Raw genomic sequence first — 13,309 nt, forward strand, 5'->3', positions numbered from 1 at the left:
AAAGTGATGGTGGTGATGATGATAAGGTTGAAGTTAACGCTATCACAGATGAGTTCTTTGTTTGTATTGATTATGATATGATCAATCTTACTCATGATGACACGAGTTGGATTGTTGATAGTGGTGCTACATGTCATGTTGCAATTTGTAGAGATCACTTCTCATCTTACACTCCAGGTGACTATGGATTTGCTAGGATGGGTAATGCCGGTTTATCAAAGATCGTTGGTATTGGAGATGTTTGTTTGAAATTTGACACGGTAGTGGAGTTAGTTTTGCATAATGTAAAACATGTTCCGGATATGAGACTTAATGTTATTTCAACAGGCATTCTTGATGATGATGGTTATTATAACGGTTTTGGTAATGGTATTTAGAAACTAACTCTTGGTTCTATGATAGTGGGAAGAGGCAAGAAAGACTCAAGATTATACATCACGCGTCCGAAGATTATCCAGAACATTGTTAACGCAGTGGACAATGTTGATTCTACTGAGTTGTGGCATAAAAGACTTGGCCACATGAGTGAAAAGGGGATGTCAATCTTGTTCAAGAAGAATGTGTTGTCGGGTGTTAGTGGTATTGATTTGAGTAAGTGTTCTCACTGTTTGGCAGGGAAACAGACCAGAGTTGTGTTTAAGAGTCATTCTTCTTTTCGAATGGAGAACGTACTTGATCTAGTTCATTCGGATGTTTGTGGGCCTATGAAGACTAGAACACTTGGTGGATGTTCCTACTTTGTTACATTCATTGATGATCATTCCAGGAAGGTGTGGGTTTACACCTTAAAGTCAAAAGATCAAGTGTTTGAGAAGTTTAAGGAATTTCATGCAAAGTTGAAAGGCAAACGGGGAAGAAACTCAAGTGTATTCGGACTGATAATGGCGGTGAATACATTGGCAGATTTGATGCTTACTGTAAGGAGAATGGTATTCGGCATCAAAAGACTCCACCAAAGACACCTCAGTTGAATGGCTTAGCAGAGAGGATGAACAGAACTTTGGTTGAGAGAGTTAGATGTATGCTTTCACATGCAGGGTTGTCCGATTCCTTTTGGGGTGAGGTTTAAATACGGCAGTTCATATTATTAATCTAACCCCTTGTGTTCCTTTGCGTTTTGATGTTCCTAACAGGGTTTGGAGTGGCAAAGATGTTTCTTACCGCCATTTACGAGTTTTTGGATGTAAAGCTTTTGTTCATGTTCCCAAAGATGAGAGGTCAAAGCTTGATATGAAGACTAAGCCATGTGTATTCCTCGGCTATGGTGAAGATGATTTTGGGTACAGGTTATATGATCCAGTTCAGAAGAAACTTGTACGTAGCCGAGATGTTGTTTTTACAGAAGATCAGATGTTAAAAGATGTTGAGAAGACAGATTCAGTTCCTCAACCTAGTACTAATCTTGTTGATTTGGATCCAGTTACTCCACAACATGTTGGAGATGATGTTCAGAATGATGAACATGGTACTGATGTTGGTGATGCTCCGGAGCAGGTAGAGATTTCAGTACCAGATGTGCCCCCATTTGTCCCACTTAGGCGGTCTACTCGAGACCGTCATCCTTCTTTTAGATATTCTGCTGATGAGTATGTATTAGTTACTGATGGGGGAGAGCCAGAATGTTATTCAGAAGCAATGAAAGATGAGCATAAGAAAGAGTGGGGTGAAGCCATGCAAGATGAAATGAATTCCTTACATGAGAATAATACTTATGAGTTGGTGAAGTTACCTAAAGGCAAGAGAGCTTTGAGAAACAAATGGGTGTTCAAAGTGAAGACAGATGAGCTTACTTCACAACCAAGGTACAAAGCTAGGTTAGTTGTTAAAGTATTCAGCCAGAAAAAGGGTATTGATTTTGATGAGATTTTCTCTCCAGTCGTGAAGATGGGATCTATTCGAGTGGTTCTTAGGTTAGCTGCTAGTCTTGATCTTGAGGTTGAACAGATGGATGTCAAGACTGCTTTTCTTCACGGTGATTTGGATAAGGAAATCTACATGATGAAACCTGAAGGTTTTCGGGTTAAGGGTAAAGAAAATTATGTTTGTAGACTTCAGAAAAGTCTATATGGGTTGAAGCAAGCACCGAGACAGTGGTATAAGAAGTTTGAGTCGGTTATAGGAAAGCAAGGCTACCGAAAGACAACTTCAGATCATTGTGTTTTCTTTCAGAGGTTTGGTGATGATGATTTCATCATATTGTTGTTATACGTTGATGATATGTTGATTGTTGGTAAAAATATTAAAAGAATTGCGCAGTTGAAGCGAGAATTGAGCAAGTCCTTTGCTATGAAAGATTTGGGGCCAGCAAAACAGATTCTTGGCATTCGAATTTCTAGAGATAGAGGTTCTAAGACGTTACATATATCACAAGAGCAATACATTGAAAAGGTGCTTAGTAGATTCAATATGGAGAATGCTAAAGTGGTTAGTTCCCCTCTTACTAACAACTTTAAGCTAACAGATAGAGATTGCCCTTCTTCAAAGGAGGATGTTGAGGAGATGGATAAAGTTCCATATGCTTCAGCGGTTGGTAGCTTGATGTATGCTATGGTGTGTACTAGGCCTGATATAGCTCATGCGGTAGGTGTTGTTTGTCGGTTTATGTCAACTCCGGGTAAGAAGCATTGGGAAGCAGTTAAATGGATTATGAGATACTTACGAGGTACTTCAAAATTAGGTATCACATTTGGAAATGGAAAGCCGCTGCTTGTTGGTTATACAGACTCAGATATGGCAGGAAACAAAGATAACATGAAATCCACTTCTGGATATATGATGACTTTCGCAGGGGGAGCAGTTTCATGGCAATCAAGGTTACAAAAGTGTGTTGCATTGTCTACAACCGAGGCTGAGTATATGGCAGCAACAGAAGCGTGCAAAGAACTATTGTGGATGAAAAAGTTTCTACAAGACATTGGGTTTAAGCAATCACGATATGTGGTTCTTTGTGATAATGAGAGTGCGATTCATTTGGCTAGAAATTCTATGTATCATAAGCGGACAAAACATATTGATGTGCGGTATCATTGGATTAGAGAACGTCTTGAAGATGGTTCATTTGAACTTGATAAAGTTCATACCGATGATAATGGTTCCGATATGTTCACAAAGGCTTTAGCAAGTGAGAAGCTCAAGGTATGTTGCTCGATCGCCGGGATGGCGATCCATTCCTCATAATTGAAAAGGGGGAGATTTGTTGGGTTTTATTTAAGTTTTCCATTTATGAGGAAGCCCAAGCCCAACAAAATAGGCCCAAGATGAAGTTTGACCTGGTCAACATCTGGGGGAATTAATATGTTAATTGTTTGCAGCTGTATTTATCAAGAGAGATCAGAGAGATAGATCAAGAAAAAGAGTGAAACTCCATTTCCGTCTACAGTGACAGCAGGCCAGAAAATCGACGATCCCCGGAGATCCGACCGTTGAATCTTCTTCATTTTTATGCTGTGTCTTCCTGACATCAGTGCCACCATTTTCAACCGTTGAATTTGTCTAAAGAGGCCTGTAGCTCGTGTTCTTGCTGCTGGAACAGAGGGCAGTTTATTGGTTGTGTTGTTCATCTTTTGTCTTTAATTTCTTCATATACTTGTTGATTATTGTTGTTCAAGAGTATGATGATGTTGTATACTTCTAGTTGAGCTAGAGAAGGATTATTGTATTGCTCTCTTGTTGATGATAGTGGAACATTAAGTGGCTTACGAGTCCCGTGGTTTTTACTCTCGATTTTGAGGGTTTTCCACGTAAAAAGTCGCGTGTATTTAGTGTGTGCTTGATTATTGTTTGGCTACTGATTTGGAACAAATTTGGGGACTGAATTGGGTTGGATTTGATATAGCTTGTTTGTTAGTTTCCTCACGGGTTCATACGGGTCGGGAAAGTGTTGGTCAAACGGGTTTGTTTCCGCTTTGTAGATTGTCCGTTGTGATTATTTTCCATCAGCGTGTAGCCATGACTTTGACATCACACACATACGAGCAGCTTCTTTGACGGGCAACAACGTCTGAATACGGTGGATCAAATCCACCGGAATATCTTCTAACTGTGGTCCGTGGATTCTCTCCACTTCCTTCATCTGCTGAAGAAAAATAAAAAAAATCAGTAGCTAATTCAAAGCGGCAGATTTCTTGTTAAGCAAAAAATAAATAAAAGCGATATCTAAGACTTATTCCTAATAAAAATAGTAACCCTAGAATCAAATACAAATTGATGCTAAAAAATTAGTTGTTTCAGCAGCCAAACTAGACGTTAAATTTTGGGTTTATTATTTAAACACCTTACCTCACAGTTTTAAGGGATTTACCTTAAAATCAATACACCAATTATAGAGTCTGCAACGTCGTTAGTCGTTACTCCTGTTAAACCCTAGTTCTGTCGAATTTGTTATAGAGATTAGATCGTGGTTTTTTTCTCGAGAAAATATATTATTTAAATAGTTCCCTTGTTATCACTTTATTTGTTCATTTCGTCCCTTCCATTTTATAAGTAACTGAACAATTAGTCCCAACTACATCCTTAACCCGAAGGAATGTTAGCTGTTCATCAAGTTGCACTCACGTGAATAGCAAGTGCTTATAACCCTTTAATATCTGTACTTGATCTTCCTTTTTAAATTGCAATCGACGATTCCTTTTGTCAACCTTACCCTAGAATTACAGTTCAGAACCCTAAACATCATTCTCTCATTCTCTCTTGATGTTTTCTCACTCCTCACTGTGTCTCTCATTCTCTCTCCTTAGTCAGTGATAATTTATAATTGCCATTTTAAATGATAAAAAATTTCTATGTGTTAAATTTAAGAAAAATTATAAAAAAAGTGATGGAAATGGACACAAATGTCAAAATTCAAAGTCTTGAAATCCAAGTATCCAACTAAACTACTTCCTTCATTTCAATTATATTGTCCATTATTTCTTTCGGGCTATCGCAACTTCAAATTAATTGTTCACTTTTATAAATAGATAAGAGTTATAAGGTAAGTTCTTTTATCGTCTTACTTATGCATATAAAACAAACATGTTTGTAAAAAATAAGGATAAAACCGTGAAGTAAACAAAAAGCAAACTTATAACAATAACTTTTCTAAAACTTTTCTAAAACTGCAGGGAAAGGCTACCGAAATACGTTTGAGACTGTAGAGGCAGCAGCCATTAATATTGCCTATGATGACGCCACTCTCTAAGATTCAAAGGTAGCAAAGTGTTGAAATATTAATGTTTTTCTAGATTAATCTAGAATTTACTAATATTTACTAGTATTAGATATTTACTAGTAATAGATATTTAGAAATGTATTAACTAGAAGTTGGTAGAAGATACATATAGTGGATATTTGAAGAAGATATTATTTAAGAACTACTTAGAAGGTTGGTTAGTAAAAAATTAGAAATTGCTAGATAGTTCTAGCCAACATATATGATGCCTATAAATAGGCTTGTGATGTTGTGAAACGAGATGTACAAAAAAAAAAAAAAAAAACACAACACAATTCAATAGCAATAAAGAATCACTTCTTTCTAAACAACAAGTCTTCAACATTTATAAAAATCCCCTCATAACATAAACATCCATCACTATAAATATCTAAATTAAAACTAATAACTTAATCTAAATACACTACAATTCTAACAAGTGGTATCAAGAGCCGTATTGGGCGTTTGTTCGAGTACACCATGACTACCGTTGGTGCATATAATATTCCTATCCCCGTCTTTGATGGCGACAACTATGACTTTTGGAGTATCCGAATGAAGACATATTTCCAAGCACAAAGCTTGTGGGATATGTTTGAAGTCGGGTTTACAACTCCAAAAGACGTCGAAACTCTGTCCGCGGAAGAATAAGAAAAATACAACAAAAATGTTGTAAGAAATGTTGCCGCTCTAGGCTATATTCAACAAGCCTTGACACCGTCTATCTTTCCACGAATCATGGGAGCTACAACAGCCAAAGAGGCGTGGAAAATCCTTCAAGAAGAATTTCAAGGAAATGTCAAGGTAAGAGCTGTCAAACTACTAACTCTAAGAAGGGATTTTGAAAATTTAAATATGAAGGAAACTGAGACCGTTAAAGACTACTATTCTAGAATTAAAGAAATAGTAAATCAAATGAGAGCCTATGGAGATAATATAATTGATAAAAGGATCGTAGAAAAAATACTCATCAGCATGACAGAAAAATTCGATCATGTCATTACCGCTATTGAAGAGTCAAAAGACATCGAGACTCTGTCAGTAACGGAATTAGTTGGCTCTTTAGAAGCATACGAGGCTAGACTGAGTCGACGCAGTGAAAAATCACTTGAAAGTGCGTTTCAGTCTAAACTCAAAATAAGGTTTCAAAAATCTAATAATGGGGGGAAAAGAAATCTTGAAGAAAATTCTAGAAGAGGAGATAAACCCAGAACCGGGTTCGATCAGAGAAGAAAAAGCTACCCTCCATGTGGTATCTGCAAAAAGACAAACCACTTGGAGAAAGAATGAATTCACAAAGGAAAGCCACAATGCAATAACTGTAAATGCAATAACTGCAAAAGATTTGGGCATCTAGAAAAAGATTGCCGTTTAAAATAAAACCATCGAGCCAACTTCACAGAAGAAAGTGCGGAGATACCGGAGAACAAAAATCAGCTATTCTATGCTTGCCATGTCGCAAATAAATAGAGGGATGATACTTGGTTGATCGACAGTGGGTGCAGCAACCACATGACAGGAGATGAGAAGCTATTTCATAGTATCAACACGTCAGTAAAATCCCGCGTCAAACTAGGGAATGGAGAACTTGTTGATACCAAAGGCAAAGGTACTATTACTGTTCAAACTAATAACGTCACTCGATCTACTAATGACATTCTTCTAGTACCAAGCCTAGCAAGTAACTTGCTAAGTGTTGGCCAAATGATGGAGCATGGTTACTCTTTACTGTTCGAAGATAATTCATGCGTTATCCGTGACAAGAAAAATAACTACAAATTAATAGCCGAGGTTCCAATGGAGAATCGTAACTTTTTGCTTCGTTGGTAGTATATCAGAGACACAGCCATGAAAGTCCAAGTCGAAGAATCATGGCTATGGCAACGAAGATTTGGCCACTTTAACTTTCACGCACTAAAAATCCTTCAACAAAAGAATATGATGAGAGACTTGCCGAACATAGAAGAGATCAATAACACGTGTGAAAGCTGTATGATGGGCAAGCAACATCGAAAACCTTTCCCTCGGGACAAAGCTTGGAGAGCGAAAGGTATACTAGAGCTGGTGCACACTGACGTATGTCGACCAATGAGGACCCCGTCTTTTAACCAAAACAGGTACTTCATCCTCTTCATCGATGATTATTCTAGAATGACGTGGGTGTATTTCATGCGTGAAAAATCAGAAGTATTTACGATATTAAAGAAGTTTAAGAACTTCGTCGAAAAGAGTAGTGGCCATTATATAAAAACACTAAGGAGTGATAGAGGAAAAGAATATACCTCTACACAGTTTAATAAATTCTGTGAAGATGAAGGAGTTAAACGCCAACTCACTGTTGGTTTGTAACGACCCGACTTCGTTATACCGAAATACGACCCAAAAAATTTTTTTTGTTCAATACATCTGGACGGCGTCCAGCCCTTTGGGACGGCGTCCCAATGAACTGCCAGGTTCTGATCCCGGGTTCCAATTTACACAAGCGAAAATCCCGCTTCCCGACACTTTTAAACGTAACCCTTTTTACAGCATGTCAATATAGATTAAACTAAGAGATTTCCACAATAAAATCGAGTTTTACAACTTCGGGCCCACATCGGCCGTTTTACGAGTTTCGTTCAAAATACAAGTTTCGACCGTACGAGTTTAATTTCCAAACTACACTAGAGCATGGTGTTTGGGGTTAAACTACCCACATCTTGGCCAAACTTCAAAAGCTAATCATCACAAATGCGCCCCTATCAAAACAAAGCGGGAGGCCACTAATCCAACCGAACACCCTTACCCTTGTCCACGCCGGAACCTAAAAAGAGTAAACAACGAGAGGGTAAGCTAAAGCTTAGTGAATGCAATAATTATACATATACATATATAATATACCTACTTGCATACACTTACATACACCGTATAATCGCTAGCAATAACAATTAGCATACAAACTCCGAGTATAAGCTAGTAACCTCCAAATACCGCAACTAGCGTAATCAGTAGCATATTCACCGAAATAATATATTATGCTATACAACGACACATACACAAACTATATGGTTAACCATACACTCGTCATGGTGCTACCGGCTCCGTGGTTCACACCATACGTAATGCTATGACGCTACCGGCTCCGTGGTTCACGTCACTACGCATTCGAGTCATACTCTTTTATAGTGCTACCGGCTCCGTGGTTCACACTTCTTTGTTACCGGTTCCGTGGTTCACACCTCATTTTATAGTGCTACCGGCTCCGTGGTTCACACTTAGATGCTACCGGCTCCGTGGTTCACATCTCAACACATGTACCATGATGCTACCGTCTCCGTGGTTCACGTCATAGTACACTCGTACACACTATGGCACTCCCGGCTCTGTGGGTCATACCATAGCATACAAATAAATACACCATATACATACATGTATAATTACTCCACTCACCTTATCAGTTTGGTGACGATTTTATACCTCCACAAGCTTCAAAGCAAGGTACGTAATATAATAAGTACTCAATTAACACACAAGCTAGTTGGACTTAATACCAACAACCCACACATGTGCATTTAATGACTTAATGCATTAAACCACCCATTTACTCCAAAACCGTCCATTTAAGGTCAAGACCATCACGAACCACTAAAAGCTAGTGATTAAGGTTCAACAACCCTAACTATTACACAATTAGGTTATTTCACACCCATCTAGAACCAAGAGTAGTCTTCAAAACAACATCTCCAATGCCCTCTATATTGAGTTGCTTGTTGTCCACCAATCTCACCTTGCCTTGGTATGAACGAAAATTCTTCATCATGCTTTTGATATGAGTAGCATGAAACGAAGCTCCCGAATCCAAAATCCAAGACTCCATAGAATTTTCAACACTACACAAAAGTGCATCATCACTTTCCCCTTCGGCCAAGTTTACACCTTTCGTGGAACCATTTTTGCAATTCCTTTGAAAGTTCCCCTTTTGATTGCAACCCCAACAAGTAACTTCACTTCTATCCTTCGATGGATACCTCTTCTTAGACTTCTTCCTACCCTTCTTCTCACCGCGTTCAAATTTTCTACCCCGGTTGTCGGTACTTATCAAAGAACCGGATGTCGATTCCCCCGAATTTCTCCTACGAGTATCTTCACCAAGAATCAAGTCCCTTATTCCTTCAAACGCTAGCTTAGTAGTTCCCGTAGAGCTACTAACCGCGGTAACCGTACCCGACCAACTTTCCGGTAATGATGAAAGCAAGATAAGTGCTTTTAGTTCATCATCAAACTTAATCTCTACCGATTCAAGTCTTGAAACGATATTATTAAATTCATTGATATGATCCGTTGCACTCGTACCTTCCTTCATTTTAGTATTAAACAATTGACGCATGAGAAATACCTTATTTGCAGCTGTAGGTTTCTCATACATGTTAGAGAGTGCTTTCAAGCAAGCAAACGTCGTCTTCTCATTCACAACGTTGTATGCAACGTTCTTAGCAAGTGAAAGACGAATAGCACCCAAAGCTTGACGATCCAAAAGCGTCTAATCGGCATTTTAGTATTAATCTAACCCCTTGTGTTCCTTTGCGTTTTGATGTTCCTAACAGGGTTTGGAGTGGCAAAGATGTTTCTTACCGCAATTTACGAGTTTTTGGATGTAAAGCTTTTGTTCATGTTCCCAAAGATGAGAGGTCAAAGCTTGATATGAAGACTAAGCCATGTGTATTCCTCGGCTATGGTGAAGATGATTTTGGGTACAGGTTATATGATCCAGTTCAGAAGAAACTTGTACGTAGCCGAGATGTTGTTTTTACAGAAGTTCAGATGTTAAAAGATGTTGAGAAGACAGATTCAGTTCCTCAACCTAGTACTAATCTTGTTGATTTGGATCCAGTTACTCCACAACATGTTGGAGATGATGTTCAGAATGATGAACATGGTACTGATGTTGGTGATGCTCCGGAGCAGGTAGAGATTTCAGTACCAGATGTGCCCCCATTTGTCCCACTTAGGCGGTCTACTCGAGACCGTCATCCTTCTGTTAGATATTCTGCTGATGAGTATGTATTAGTTACTGATGGGGGAGAGCCAGAATGTTATTCAGAAGCAATGAAAGATGAGCATAAGAAAGAGTGGGGTGAAGCCATGCAAGATGAAATGAATTCCTTACATGAGAATAATACTTATGAGTTGGTGAAGTTACCTAAAGGCAAGAGAGCTTTGAGAAACAAATGGGTGTTCAAAGTGAAAACAAATCGGTAAGCTACTGGTCCGACACGATCAATAATCTTGAATGGTCCAATATACCTTGGATTTAATTTCCCTCGTTTACCAAATCGAACAACGCCTTTCCAAGGTGCAACTTTAAGCATGACCATCTCTCCAATTTCAAATTCTATATCTTTTCTTTTAATGTCAGCGTAGCTCTTTTAATGTCACCGCGCACAATCAACTTGCTCTTTTACTGGTGTTGAAACATTTTTTTTTCTCGTTTTGTATAAATGTCTCCATACTCTAACAACGAACTGGTTATAAAGTGTGTCAACTTACGAGTATTAGAGTTGATTGATGTGACGTTAAGTGACGAGACACTTGTTAAGTTATTGTCTACTTATATCTTACTTGAGAAGATTAACCTTTCAAAATGTAAAGGGTTCAAAATGTAAAGTGAAAAACCTCGATCATCTTTGTGAGCTGGAAATAACTCCAGGAACAGGAAATTCTACTTCAGAAATTTATGATGTCCCAAGTCTTCAGGTATTTAAGCACAACTTATTGGGTTATAGGAATAACCTTGTATCGAATTTGTTAGAAAGTGTGAGAGAATTAGTCTTAAAGGGTGAAATCATGGATGATGCATATTCCTATATTATATCAAAGTTCCCTTTTTTTGACAGTTTGAGCCTTAACATTTGCTCTTGCAAGCTGAATATGTTGGATATTGCATCCGTTTCTTTGAAGAGACTGATTGTATATTTGTCTTTTGGCGTCCAAATCGACATAAAAGTATATGCTCCAAAATTAGATAGCATCCATTACAAAGGCAATTTAGTCCCTGGTCTATTGTTTCCATCAATCGCTCCCGGCCAACAAATTGAGCTAACATTGGAGTTATTCAATCACATTGGTCAATCATTCTTTCTTAAGATAAGGGAAGTACTCAATTTGTCGTTTAAAGTAAAAATAATTGATGATAATTCTGTTTTTAGAGTGCCATTCGACTATGAAATAGAGGATATGAGAAGAAGGATCCAAGTTCCGGCTATGAATGTTGAACGACTAATGTTTATAAGTTATTCAGATAAAGGCTTGTGGGAGAGCCCACGATGACTACTTGAGGCATTCTTTTGTATTATACGTCCCAATTACTTAACAGTGAGTCATTCGGGAATCAGGGGACCCCTTAAGCTAATTGCAAGGGAGATTATGGGACTGAAATTCAGAAAGGAGTACGGGCCAGACCTCAAAAATGTTGAAATACAAAATCGCATTGATGGAAAATGGATAACCGTCACAAGTTCATGGATAAGTTCACCTGACGGATCAGCTTATCTTGACTACTATTGTGGTGAATTCAAACTAACTTGGTCTTCTCTATAGAAGCTACCATGCATCTCCAGTTCTTTTTAAATTTTGAAATTTTTAGCATTGTTATTACTGTTGCAGTATCCAGCATTCTATACAAGTTAATATGTTTTTTTTTTCTTTTTCTTTTTGTACTTTCTACCTATTTATATTTATATATATTGAGTGATCGTGAAGAAATACCTAATCATACTCAGATCCTATAAATTTGAGATCCGAAATTTGAGTAGAAGGTTTCAATTTCTCATGTGTACGTTTATATATTCGTTAATTAATTATATATATATATATATATATATATATATATATATATATATATATATATATATATATATATATATATATATATATATATATATATATATATATATATATATCCTTCCGTGTTCCATATATAGCTAGCTAGCTAGCTGGGTACAAACTAACAAAATGCATGATGACATTCTTAATAATATTCTTGCTCGACTTCCCGGTAAGTCTTTACTCCGGTTTAGATGCGTATTACAACATTGGAATCGTTTAATTTCAGATCCTTCTTTTATGGAATCGAGATCACGTCGAATGATTCTTCTCAAACACCCAACGCCTTTTGTCGTTATAGACGAAAAGGAAGCTCCTTCTCTAAACAAAATTCCTTCTCCTTTTGAAGAAATTATTACTGAGTATACAAGAGTCTCTATTGTTGGAACGCTCAAAGGCATAGTCATTTTAGTCGTTACTGATTTGTGCTTCCGTTGTCATATGTATTTATACAATCCGTTAACCCGTGCATCCAAGTTACTAGATGTTATGGATCCACCCTCTTCAAAATTTAGACCTTTCTATACTTTTGGATTTGGATATGGTGCAACGACAAACGACTTGAAGATTTTTAGATTTGGAGATCTTGACGATCCATTGTGGATTACTTGTGATGTCTTTGATATTAAAAGTAGTTCGTGGCGGGGCACTTCACCAAAGTACCCGCTCAAGAGAAATACTCACTTATGGGGTGAGGGTATATTTCTAAATGACTGTTTATATTGGTTTATTTCTGTTATCGATTTTGGGATCTTAGCTCTCGATATTAAGGAGATGGTGTTTTCGAATATAAATTTACCTAGTGGGAAAGATGCTACTAAGTTGTACTATTCATGTGCAGATGATGATGATCAGTATGTTGGCGTAATTTTGGGTTCACTAAATGGATGCCTTTGCATGATAGACAAGAAGACGGATATTGGATTCGAGTTGTGGATGATGAAAGAAGAACAAGGAGGAGTCAAGATTAATAATCCATGGTCGAAAGCACGTACCTTTACATTCGGTTTGGAATATAACTACTATTTCGACAATTTCCACCCTATGTGTATTTTGGCTAATGGAAAAATTCTTTTGACTGATGGCTCAAACCAGTTTGTTATCTTTGATACGTCAAATGATTCATTTGAAACAGTATTAAATACTCTCACAAATCATAACGATTCGATAAGATTGGTCGTGATTATAGAATTCATGAGATTACGCTCAGTTGAGTATGTAGAAAGCTTGCTTTCACCATTAGATCTTTTTGCTGTTTAA

General features: G+C 37.6%; 1 protein-coding gene across 1 annotated transcript; it reads left to right on the plus strand.

Annotated features, from left to right (window-relative positions):
• The first annotated feature begins 11,590 nt into the window (after window positions 1-11,590).
• LOC139867935 (F-box/kelch-repeat protein At3g06240-like) lies at window positions 11,591-13,309 on the plus strand. Its single transcript, XM_071856278.1, has 2 exons — window positions 11,591-11,732; window positions 12,279-13,309. Exons 1-2 carry the CDS (start codon window positions 11,591-11,593, stop codon window positions 13,307-13,309), a joined length of 1,173 nt encoding a protein of 390 aa, XP_071712379.1.

The sequence above is a fragment of the Rutidosis leptorrhynchoides genome, chromosome 9, assembly GCF_046630445.1.
Source record: "Rutidosis leptorrhynchoides isolate AG116_Rl617_1_P2 chromosome 9, CSIRO_AGI_Rlap_v1, whole genome shotgun sequence".
In the NCBI taxonomy this organism is placed as follows: Eukaryota; Viridiplantae; Streptophyta; class Magnoliopsida; order Asterales; family Asteraceae; genus Rutidosis; species Rutidosis leptorrhynchoides.

Bases quoted from the DNA above. Each gene is read 5' to 3' on its own strand.
- LOC139867935 (XM_071856278.1), top strand. From the start codon at position 11,591: ATGGGACTGAAATTCAGAAAGGAGTACGGGCCAGACCTCAAAAATGTT. The intron at 11,733-12,278 runs GTGAATTCAAAC...GTTTAATTTCAG, and splicing joins TTATCTTGACTACTATTGTG to ATCCTTCTTTTATGGAATCG.